Source organism: Sinohyriopsis cumingii, chromosome 10 (genome assembly GCF_028554795.1).
Source record: "Sinohyriopsis cumingii isolate HCF-2022 chromosome 10, ASM2855479v2, whole genome shotgun sequence".
Classification (NCBI taxonomy): Eukaryota; Metazoa; Mollusca; class Bivalvia; order Unionida; family Unionidae; genus Sinohyriopsis; species Sinohyriopsis cumingii.
The window spans coordinates 117725453-117738564 of NC_142970.1; the positions used below are offsets into that span (position 1 = coordinate 117725453).

Sequence of the window (13112 nt, forward strand, 5' to 3'; positions counted from 1 at the left end):
AATTTCCGGATGCAGACTAGTAAATCTATATTAAAAAGGACATACCTTATGAGTATCAACCAATATTTTGTACATGCTAATTCTTTCGTTATATTTCAATATATGTGTTTTTTAGGAGTTTTTTATGACTTAGCATTGAATTTGCATAAATAGAAAATATATTGTGATTCTGAAATGCTGTTTAAATTACAAAATCAATTAAATCTGTGCGGCTGTGGTTATACGTCGCGCAATAGCTGGTTATGTCATTGTGTATCATAAATAATAATTCTTTAAAGAGTGCACACGATACGTACCTTGCGCTAACACTCCATCTGGACCCATCCATAGCCCTAAAGTTTAAAAGAGATTAAAATATAGCAATACATCAAGTTCTCTGTGTGACTTCTACACATTTGTTTGCCAGATGTAACAACTGACCCGTTAAAATATGGATATAACACATATTTTTTTATTCTTCTAAATAATTGAATTCTGTAAAATGAACAAGCATTCGTTGAACAGAAGGATGATTTCATGTCCATCACTTAAACGTTGTATCTCAATGATGCTATAACCGGGATAGATTTGTCGTGTATAATGCGAAATAATGATCATTGGCAGCTGTTATGTTTATTATCTGGGATTTGGTTTTGATCCTTCAATGTGTCCTAAAAATGTTATCTGACGCGGCATCTCAGAAACGTTTCTGAGGCCAATTAATTTTTCTTCTCCATCGTGTTTTTTTTTATTAGGATTTTACATTCGAATGCATTATTGCTGAAAGATTTGCTACTCGTTGAAAGTCTTTATTTCTATAGCATCTAATTTCTGGCAGGAAATGGCTCATCCACCTCACCCCCACACCATTCGATACCTAAAACACTAAACAATTTCTTTTGCAAATGTTCTTCAGTTTACTTTGAGTTGTAAGAAAGCGTGACTTAAAGATCTTTCACTGACCATAATCCACAAGCTACTCTTTTCTCCCCTCTCCCGTTTTATGGAATTATGTAGACTCTGTTCGATCTTGAAAGCTTCTCGTTTCTCCCCTCTCCCGTTTTATGGAATTATGTAGACTCTCCCTTTATATGGAATCATGTAGACTCTCCCATTTTATGGAATTATGTAGACTCTCCCGTTTTATGGAATTATGTAGACTCTTTTCGATCTTGAAAGCTTCTCGTTTCTCCCCTCTCCCGTTTTATGGAATTATGTAGACTCTGTTCGATCTTGAAAGCTTCTCGTTTCTCCCCTCTCCCGTTTTATGGAATTATGTAGACTCTCCCGTTTTACGGAATTATGTAGACTCTCCCGTTTTATGGAATTATGTAGACTCTTCCTTTTTATAGAATTATGTAGACTCTCCCATTTTATGGAATTATGTAGACTCTCCAGTTTTATGGAATTATGTAGACTCTTTTCGATCTTGAAAGCTTCTCGTTTCTCCCCTCTCCCGTTTTATGGAATTGCGTAGACTCTCCCGTTTTATGGAATTATGTAGACTCTCCCTTTTTATGGAATTATGTAGACTCTCTCGTTTTATGGAATTATGTAGACTCTTTTCGATCTTGAAAGCTTCTCGTTTCTCCCCTCTCCAGTTTTATGGAATTATGTAGACTCTCCCGTTTTATGGAATTATGTAGACTCTCTCATTTTAATGAATTATGTAGACTCTTTTCGATCTTGAAAGCTTCTCGTTTCTCCCCTCTCCCGTTTTATGGAATTATGCAGACTCTCCCTTTTTATGGAATTATGTAGACTCTCCCACTTTATGGAATTATGTAGACTCTCCCGTTTTATGGCATTATTTAGACTCTTTTCGATCTTGAAAGCTTCTCGTTTCTCCCCTCTCCAGTTTTATGGAATTATGTAGACTCTCCCGTTTTATGGAATTATGTAGACTCTCCCTTTTCATGGAATTATGTAGACTCTCCCATTTTATGGAATTATGTAGACTCTCCCGTTTTATGGAATTATGAATACTCTTTTCGATCTTGAAAGCTTCTCGTTTCTCCCCTCTCTCGTTTTATGGAATTACGTAGACTCTACCATTTCATGGAATTATGTAGACTCTCCCATTTTATGGAATTATGTAGAGTCTTCAATTTTATGGAATTATGTAGACTCTTTTCGATCTTGAAAGCTTCTCGTTTCTCCCCTCTCCCGTTTTACGGAATTATGTAGACTCTCCCTTTTATGGAATTATGTAGACTCTCCCATTTTATGGAATTATGTAGACTCTCCCTTTATATGGAAGTATGTAGACTCTTCCATTTTATGGAATTATGTAGACTCTTTCTTTTTATGGAATTATGTAGATTCTCCCATTTTATGGAATTATGTAGACTCTCCCGTTTTATGGAATTATGTAGACTCTCCCTTTTTATGGAATTATGTAGACTCTCCCATTTTATGGGATTATGTAGACTCTTTTTGATCTTGAAAGCTTCTCGTTTCTCCCCTCTCCCGTTTTATGGAATTATGTAGATTCTGTTCGATCTTGAAAGCTTCTCGTTTCTCCCCTCTCCCATTTATGGAATTATGTAGACTCTCCCGTTTTATGGAATTATGTAGACCCTCCCGTTTTATGGAATTATGTAGACTCTCCCGTTTTATGGAATTATGGAGACTCTCCCGTTTTATCGAATTATGTAGACTATGTTCGATCTTGAAAGCTTCATTTATACTAGTTAAATGAAAGTTATGTGTATGATGATAATTCTGGTCTGCAACGAAAATGACCCCTAAAAATATGGAGTCAAACTTTATTAATTATGGGTCACTGAGACAGAAAATGATGCTTATAAATGTTGATAATTTTAAAGATATGATACTGGGTCAATATATGTTACCCTTGACTTGGGAATGGCGGAAGATCACGAGTTATAAAGGAGAGAACTGTCAATTTAAACAGGAAGTGATTAAAGTACATCTTTGATTGGATCTGTGAATACCACAGTACTTGGTTGTAATGTAAAACAATGAATCATGCAATATGATAATGGCATAGCGCCATAGATGATATAATTTGCATTATGTTATTCCTCGAAGTCACGGATGATGCACTCATAACTAAGCTTATGTCACTCTGCTGAATAAATTACCCTATATCAGCTCTAGAAACCATAAAGTGTAATGGTCTCTAATTTGTTAGTGTTTGAATTTGGATATTGGCACATTTATGTTCAGCTACAGTGAGCAGAGATGCAGCGTACCTGTGTGGACAATGCAGATAACTTGTGCTATATTTTTGATGAAGTGATATTTTGCCTGTCACCTTTATTTTGGCTGCATAATCTGTAATCAGGACAAGAGGTGGGCCCGACACATATGCTGCAACATTTGTGCAAAAAATCTTTGCCAGAGCTTGAACATTAAAAGAAAACATTTCCCTCATGCTGAGCCAAAGATTTGGAGAGAGCAAACATATCAGCGATTGTTAGTTATGCATGGTGCCTCCAATTCGGAAAGGTGTGTCAAAGAAACAAGAGTGGACTGCGCTTTATGCAAATATTCCATCAGCTATGCGCCAATTATCCCACGGAGAAGGACTGCCAGTTCCTGATTACGTGAAACATTCTCACTTGAGTCAGACGCGGAAGAGGAAGAGGATGAAACTTCTAGTCCTGAACTATCAATGTCACATAATCAATATTTTCTCCCATCCTCCTCCTCTGAGCCGCACCTCATAACACAAGGTGAACTGAATAACCTTGCCAGGGATTTGGAACTATCTAAGACTGAAACAGAGCTGATGGGACCAAGACTACATCAGTGGAATTTTGTGGCAGATGATGTTAGGATTTCCATGTTCCGTGACCATCAACAGGGTCTTGCCCAATTCTTATTCATGGACGGTGCACGATATAGGTACCTATCACACAGTTATGAAGTATGAACCAATGGACAGTGTAAAGCAAATGATATGTTGTTTACATATGTTGTATCCAATCATTTTATACTGGGTCACAGGCTGCAATCAGCACAGCTAAATGAATGTTGAAAGATATATATATATATATATATATATATATATATATATATATATATATATATATATATATATATATATATATATATATATATATTTCACACACATGCACACAAACACACACACACACACACACACACATATATATATATATTTCACCTACAGAAAAACACATCTAACAAAACAGTAACGGACCATAGTTGTTCTAAAGATTCAAGCAGCATCCAACAGTCTAGAGCAAATTATTCCAGCTGAAGATTAACACATAATCTCCAGATGATTTTTATTCTGCAGACAACTGTAACCATATATATGTTGCTATCAGACCACCGGAACATCTTTGTATGTATGTATGTATGTATGTGTGTGTGTGTGTGTGTGTGTGTGTGTGTGTGTGTGTGTGTGTGTCTTGTGGAACAAATATATTCAAGGTTTGGTCTGCTAAAGAGAATATATATTTAAAAAAGGTGTAAAGCACAGTTAAGTTATTATTCATAAATCTAGATAGGAAAAATATGATGGTATAATCGCGGGTCTTCTTCATGACGTTTATTCTGTTTCTAGGGAGGATCAATAACAGCTGCACTAACGGTTGAAATTTAGTTAGTGCTTGGCCGGAAAATGCTGATATTGTGGAGGCTTTCATTTGAGTATGACTATCCTATTAGCTGAAATTGAAGACGGTTGAACGACTGACTATATTACGTGATACATATGTAAATGTCTTATTGTAATGCAGTCCATAACGTTATAAAAAGAAATTCAGAACAGGGAAACTAAAAGAAAAAATAATAAAACATACTAGGAGTAATATTAACTATCTGCAACCATCATAGTCACAGTGTATTTGTCTACTTACATGATGCAACCACTGATCAAATGTTGGAAATAGGGAAAAAGCTTGATATTGCTGCTTTGTATGAACCAAGACTTAAAGTGACAGCAATAATCGATAGATGCTTTATCAAGGGTTATCAAAATATATCTGAAGATATGACATGGCCACCAGCCAATTTTTGTTTTATTTGAGAAAGGACAAATATCATCTATTATACAGTATGTTTTGTCATTTATGGCAGCTGAAAAGCCACAAGCAATGATAGCTACCTAAGCTTATTGATGTGTGCGATCCTCCTCCGTAGATATAAGTGATGATGGAGCAAGAGGACGATGGTTAGTGCCACAAAATGTTACCAAGTCGAGTTCGCTAACTCACTGGAAATGCAGATGATATCACTACAATTCTGAATCACCTTGGGTACTCTCAGTCACATTCAGAAACACTCTCTCTGGAGAACGCTATGTGCAACAGCATCAGTTCTAATGATTCACTCTTGCTAGTAATTATTTGCACCGACAACAATTCAGACGTACATTATGGATTGGACAACTTTGACTTAAACAAAGAAATTTCATCTGGCAGTGTCATAAATCATGCAGCACACGTGCAGGAGAAAGCATAAGCAATAGCCACTATTTTTCTGCAAGTACCAGAGTGTCACGAAATAACTATAAATCCCGAAGTATCAGTGCTGAACTGTTTTGCAAAGCAGACGCTGAACTTGTGTTAGAGGTAGGTACAACTTTATCACTAAACTTAGATTTGAATGATGCCGTTTAACTAATCTCTTACGGATGTGCAGCATAAAAACAAGTTTCCAAGATATGCACACTGTCTAGACACGCGTTAGGTTGCTTTGAATAACCCGAGGATATATCGTATCAATTAATTTTTCAATGAATATCAATCACACGATGGAGCAGTTTCTCTAACTGTCCCATATTCCAAGATCGGGTTTCAGAAATGATTATAACATAGTCTAATATTATCTGTCTGTGGTTAGTAATGGTACTGTCTTTTGTGGTATAATGAAATTAAATTCAGTCTTTATTTAGTCTTTGGCATGGCTTGGCTGGGGTTTGAACCTACAACCTCTCGCATCCGAGGCGGACACTTTATATACTAGGCCAACGGAACGGTCGGTATACAGAAGAAGGGTAATGATGATGTTCTGCTTGAGGCAAGGAATTAGTGCGAGTGAGAAGTGGACGAAGAATTGTCTGGTAAACACCACAACCATGCGTTACACACTCACAAACTTGCATCAGACTACGTATGACAGTCTTATCATAATCGAGCAATTAAGTAACCACCAGGCCAAATTCCAAGGTGGTGATATTATTGAAATCACCAGGAACGTTCCTGCATATCATCGGTGGTATGTCACGCCATTACAGAGCAAAACATGATGCGTAAACATTACATTTGACGGATATCACATCAAATGAAGACTTCACAACATAAGGAGATAAGACCATCACATAACAAGACCTGTGAAGCAGAGAAGAGGTTAACTGATAATTTGAAATTTTGACCATCCTTTGTGAAGCTAAAAGGACACATAAGCTGCTTTATTTGTATATTTCTTTGCATCTCGTCCAGGTTGCCGCGTGACTTTATAAAAACATATAACCTTGCAATAGAGGTAATGAATATATTTGTCAAGGACGGGTTGATGCAAAAGAGCTAGCTTTTATAAAGCTGTCAAATAATGAAATTTAAAACATTTGTCTATTTTAGTGTCATTAGAAAATGGAAACCTAAAAAGACCATCTTGTATAGACTAGAGCAGAAAGAAATATATTTAGTCAGCTAACGTTGCCCAGTACCATAAAGTGTGGTAGAGTCAAATCCATGGCCACTTAAATCTTTAAAAGCGTAGCTGTTCCAAAACATGGAACCAAATAATGTTCCGTTAGAAGAAACAAATGAGGAAACAAGCTATTATGGAAAGGAAATGCATTGTTGCGAGCAATAACATATATTCGTGACACATTAAAAAAATATATCGTGTCAAGAGTCAAGAACATGTAGTATTGAATTCGTAACCAGTTCAATCCATTCGTCCTCTATCAAGGTAGTTAAAAGTATATTTTTGTACTGCCTTCACTTATTATCTTTATGCCAATAACAATGTTCGTGAGTGATATATCCAAATACTGACGTACTGGTATTGTTTACCACGAACGCACTATATTTCAAGCACGTAGTGCTCTTCGACACAGGCACAGTTAAAAATATATGTTTCTATGTCAAAGAATTCATCTCTGCCAAAGTTCTTTAAGTGGGTTGAGAGCTTCCAGAGCATCGTCCTTTCGCAAGGTATATAGGTGCTTTTGTTCTATTAAACATTTTTCAAGACGTACCCAACATTTACTGCAGCATTGAATTATTTCATGTGCCAGAAAGTATTGTTAAAGAGATTGAAAGCTATATTTTACAGCATTTACACTAAAGATTGATACACGTGACATTACCAATCGATAAATGGATTAGCGGGCAATACTCATGAAGCTATAATAAATATTGGTGGGATAAAGGTCACATCCTTATTAATGGTGGCACTTTGTTAAATACTGTTTCTCAGGAATTTTACAATCGCTTACAGAGCTTTCTGATTTAAATATGTCAGTATTGTGCTAATATGAATGAGTTTCTATATCTAGACTATACTGAGGCAAACACTTAGGTTTCCTCCGTCAGTCAAGGCGCCATCTGTGTGCCATTGTTGTAAGCATCCCATACAATATATAATTAGTATGTTTCTGTAGTTGTGGGTACAAATGTTATTCTGTTTTAGAGCGCAGTTGTGTTTCGGAACATTGGCAATGATGTGCTATTGGATTTTAACAGTTGCCAATGAAGTGATATTGCATTTTAACAGTTGGATGGCCACGGTGTGCAAAGACAGTCTCATAACCATTAGGAACTGAAACCTCCACAATTATTCACGGTAATGCAAGAAAAGTAAAATACCCAGCAAAGCAACGAGTCTGCTGTGACAAAATGTTCTGAAACTGCACTATCAGAGTCTACCCCTGAGTGGCATGCGTGAAATAACCACATGGCACAAAGTCCGCATTGCAACTTATCCACACCTGTTATTAAGATCCCTCAGAAGTTATTTATAGGTTCATTAGCAATTGTTAAGAAGCTGGATTCGTTAAATCTGTAGTACCTCCTGGTACATATGAGCAAAAGAAATCGGAATGCGTTATCAAACACCTTGGAAGAAGATAAAAGTCTGATGGGTGACCAATATGTGTCCGAGTATGGTCATGAAACTGATGCTTCTAGTGGGATATATTTCATTAAACAGCGTAGAAAACGTACTCAGATCAAACGCATGTTGAAGAGATCCATTCATTTTAGCACGCACTATAACAATAATGATGTGAAGTTAATGTGCGCTTCAAATTCCAATTCATGTTCTTCATCAAATTTAAGTTCTCAAAATAGTTCATCCAAATAGCTATGTTGCTGACTATAATCAGAACAGACAATGAGCGAAATTGCAATTTGTTTACTTTCGAATCAGCTAAGTACTCGTTGGTGACTCACTTACCACAAAATCAGTCAACAAGGAAAATCATGTTACCCAAACAGAGGATGTGACTCCTGAAAATGGTCTGTGACTCTCAAACCAGCAATGGAAATCAAATGCACGTATGGGATCTGGTTGATTTCATATTCTGTATCAAACATATTTTACCTCAAGAAGAAGGAAGATTGTCAAAGAATTGTACACATTTATTGTCCCGAAATCGATTCTGCATTATGTTTACTTTAATAGAAACACCCCAAAAATCCCGATGGCGTGTTGTTTTATATTAGTTTGAATTCAATAAAAATTTCTGATTTATTTGTCTCCGTTTTAGGGGAAAATATTTTAACATTGCACGTGAGTAACACTTCTTAGCATGATTGGAATATGTCTAGAATGGTCCAGTGAAAAGAAATGCGAAATATTGATTTGGTAGTGTTTTAGTTTTCTGGCTGAATTTAATATTCTGATATGTTTATAGACTACGCGCAGGCTTATTGTATTGATTGTTCTACTTCAAGCGACTACCGCTAGCCATTTGTGTAAAAGATGTAAAAATCGCTACTTATATCAATGGTTCTAAATCAATGTAATTAGCTTGTAACCAGCATGGGTATGTATACCACATATACTATGCCAAAATATGGCGTGGTGCTTTTGTGTTACATAATGTAATTCAGTAGGTGCACCAGCTTGATAATGTTTCGTACTGATAGACAGAATATGCACCTGACATAAGAGCCTGAGTTTTAATTAATGTACAGATTCTTTCAACTCAATACATATTAATATTGTGTAAACTCACCAAGGATTAGTATGATCTCCACGACTGCCATCTGCGTATTTGTCACAAGGGTTGTTCTTCTTCATATCTATGAAATTCAAATCCGTACCTGCCTTATCTCAAAATGAACACAGTCACGACTTTGAAAGACAACACACTTTGATTGATAAAATAATGATGGGATTCAATATCGTCGGCATAAATTTGTATTTTGTGGGGTAAAAATGTAGTGGTCAGCTATTACGTTTTACGAATTGTAGACCAAAACATGTTTAGAAGTGATATCCTTGCGTGGGGCAAGTGCCATTCCCCATTTCCCTATAAGACGGAGCTCATTATAAGATTAAATACTGTAAATAACTCACGTCTAAAAATCATTTTAATCATTCGTTTTCTTTAAAATCTAGCTCTAAGCAAAATACGAAACTGTAGGCTGTAAACTATTTTACTTAATTTATCAAAACCTAACCTATATAAATTTCATTCTTATAGACTAAGATGAATATTTAAAGACCATACGCCATATATTCTTGACTTTATTAGGACCTTGTAGTCTGGTATTGTGCCACAGCCACTATGTTCCTAACGTGGTGAAGAAGGCAATGGATCAAACAAATGAAACATGGGTACACAATTAATGTGTTAAGTCTGTGCAGTTGTCCGTACATCACCGTATCAAAACATGGCTATAAAAGCAGTCAAAGGTTTGATCAACCCCATAGACAGGTAGAAAACGGCATAGTTTAGTTACTTCTTCTTTTATGCGTCAGGCCACTAAAATTTGCAAATAATTCCATAAAGGTATTGTAATAATTTTGTTATGGCAACAATTTACAAGGCATACTTCCGAATTTGATTTGACAGTCATGTTTCTTATTTTTCTCATTTATATGCTGTTATCCTCTAATTTGCGGGGGCACCGAGTGGCGGAGTGGTCTAAAGCGCTCTCCGTTACGGATCACTGCCATCTCACCTCTGTCTGCGTGGGTTCGAGTCTCGGATTCAGCCAATGTGGATATGTTAGAAAGCTTGCCAGTAGCTTCTCGTGCGTCGGTGGTTCTTTCGGGGGTTTCCCGGGTTCTTCCTCCACCATTAATACTGGCAGCTAGGTATAGCCTATCGTGTGCTGAAAAATGGTGTTAAACCCTACAACAACAACACAAAACCTAATTTGCGACATGCTTTTCCCGGTGGAAAAAACTCGATGTTTTCAGATTGTCCATATTGTTAAAATACTACTTTTAAAAAAATCGTGTGTTGTAAATCAGATTATGCAGTATGCAGAGAACGATTCTCTTATGATTTAACTTGAGTTACATTTTGTTGTCCTACGCAGAAATAACAAAATTGTTTGAAGAACTACTTCTCCTACCCATTTTTACAATACTAGAGGACTACACTCCACGATATTCAGTGCATCAAATTGCATTAATAAATAGGTCAAAGTCCAAACAAATTTTTTAAATAATACTTGAAGATTATTAGTGTATCTTTACAATTAGGAATATATATTCCTTTTAATGGAGAAACATGTATTATAATAAATACGCGTACAGACAGGCAATGTTCCGGCTACCACAATGAAGATAATATACAAGTGGTATAGGATGATATTTGAAACCTAAACAGGGTCCCTGATAAATAGGATGAAAAGATTGTAGACCTGGAAATTAACATGAGGCCGCCATATTGAAATGTATGTGTAGCAGTAGGTGACGATCTGTAATCGGACGGAAATACCATATTACAGCAAACGTTTCTCATATATGGTGAGTTTGTCTTCTCTTAATAGTGTAGCATGCACTGTGTGCTTGGAGGGAAAGGTGAGTTTGAAGTCCTTCTAAGCCAAATGCCGTAGGAGAGTCCTGTGTTAAACAGGGTAAAACTTATACGGAAAAAAATTAACATTTACTTTAGGCCTCTATCTTGAAAGTGTGTTTTTAACAGTGATTACTGAAGCAACGTTCTGCTGTCGACCTGAAATGCTGTATTACGACATACCTTTCACTTGAAGTGTCTATTTGCAGCATTGGAGGGAAATATTATTATGAGCGCCCTCTAGCAGTCGTATGTATACAGTAGTCAAAATGGCAACCGATTTCAAACGGCAGGAATAGAGCATAGTCTACAGTGAATGACAATCTGGATAAAATTGCACAAAAATAATGTCATCACAGGGATGCAGAAACAAACTAAAAATTCATGAGTACTGCCTTAAGCCTGGAGATATATGATAACATTGCTTATTTTCAAACTCTGAGTACAAGAAGATTATGTATGCAAATAATCTTCTTACAAAAATTAATTTGATAGAGTATGGTTACGTTTACAGGTACTTATGAGTTAAAAAATGTGTCAGTGTATGTTTCAAACTGAGGATTTTCCCACGTTTACATAAACTTCTAAAATGGGTAACATTAACCTCATTTCTCTTTGTCTTATAATATGTATAAAAAACGTCACATAACACTCCATAACATAATAAATCATAATGAGAATAATAATAATTTTATGGTCTGTAGCTTCTTGAGTACGTTTTGTTCCACAGGATTGCACAGGATATACTGAAGCTTGTTTTGGCGTAGAAAATAGGATCGTCGTCTAGTAAATATTATAAAGGGAAGTAACTATTGGCATTATAGAAATACCAAATGTATTTTACTTAATTCGTAAAAGTTATCACATAGTGACGTTCGCGATATCAGCGCTAGGTTTATTTATGAGCTACGTCAATTACATTATATACCGGTTCTTTTACAATGTAATCTGTTTGAATAGCATGATAGGTTCGTTTAAAATAGAAGGTTAGGGACACTGCATAAGGAGATATATATTCTTGTTTTCTTCGCTTATAAGACGGATTATAAAGTTGTAGTGGCACTAAAAAGGATTAGAGAAGATATTTGTATTATTAAGGATTCTTAATTATATTTTATACCTCTCTCGGATCTTACACTGAGTGCATATGATATTTTTTTTATAAAAAACTAAGTGAGATGGGGAAGGTTGGGACATTATAGATGGAGGTATACATTTTTACTCTATAATAGGCATTATTTTTACTCTATAATAGGCATTATTTTTACTCTGTAATAGGCATTATAGGGCTGTAAAGGAGTTAAAGAAGTTATTGATGTGGGATTTTAACTGTATTTTTTACTGAGTCTTTGATTCCAAAATTGTGTGAATGGGATGGTAGTTTTGAAAATGATAGGCGAGATGGTGAGGGTAGAAGTATATAAATGAAGGTGAAGATTTAAACATATTTATGAGGGGGATTATAATCTGCCTGAATATTAGATGACTGAGCATTGGTGGTAGATAATTGGTGCCGGCAGTAGATAACTGGCTGATGGAGAGTTGATATCACTGTGGTAGTAGATAACTGGCTGATGGAGAGTTGATATCAGTGTGGTAGTAGATAACTGGCTGATGGAGAGTTGATATCAGTGTGGTAGTAGATAACTGAGTGTTAGTAGTTAACTGGTTTAGGAATAATTCTGATATTAATCCATAAAATCATGTGAAAGTTTGTAAACTTAACTTTTTCCTTAGTGTGTATTGCTCATCTTGTCTGTTTGGCTTATAAAGTTGCCTTTGACCAAGACTAAGGGTCGACAAGGTTTGTTCTAGTTAAAAACAAGTATAGTAATGTTTGTTATCAGTTTGTAACATTTATCTTAATCAATCCCTCACGTACGCGATCCAAGCTGCATCCAGTGGACTTGAAGTTACTGTCATTTTCCATTTATGTCATATGCCATACATGCACTTATTAGAATATGCAAAATAGATTGCATAAAATTTGCTAGTAGTAAAATTATTCGTCCCCGCACATACTTGGTAAAAACACTATCAGTCAAAGTCATGTGAATGTCGGCAACAGATTTAAAGAAAATATAATTGAAAAATTCCCTTGCTCTAGAATTGATAAAAATAAATAAACATTATTTAATGTTTGTCTGTATGC

The 13112-nt window shown here is 35.8% G+C and overlaps 1 protein-coding gene across 1 annotated transcript in view; it reads right to left on the minus strand.

The window, feature by feature from the left end:
• LOC149791088 (uncharacterized) overlaps positions 1-9253 on the minus strand; it is a 65097-nt gene extending 55844 nt beyond the window's left edge. Inside the window, exons 1-2 of the mRNA XM_089971466.1 lie at positions 9164-9253; positions 297-332 (exon numbers count right to left, since the gene is read on the minus strand). Coding sequence (XP_089827592.1) covers positions 297-332; positions 9164-9194 — 67 coding nt within the window. The 5' untranslated portion in view covers positions 9195-9253. The remainder of the gene's footprint in view (positions 1-296; positions 333-9163) is intronic.
• Positions 9254-13112: the final 3859 nt, after the last annotated feature.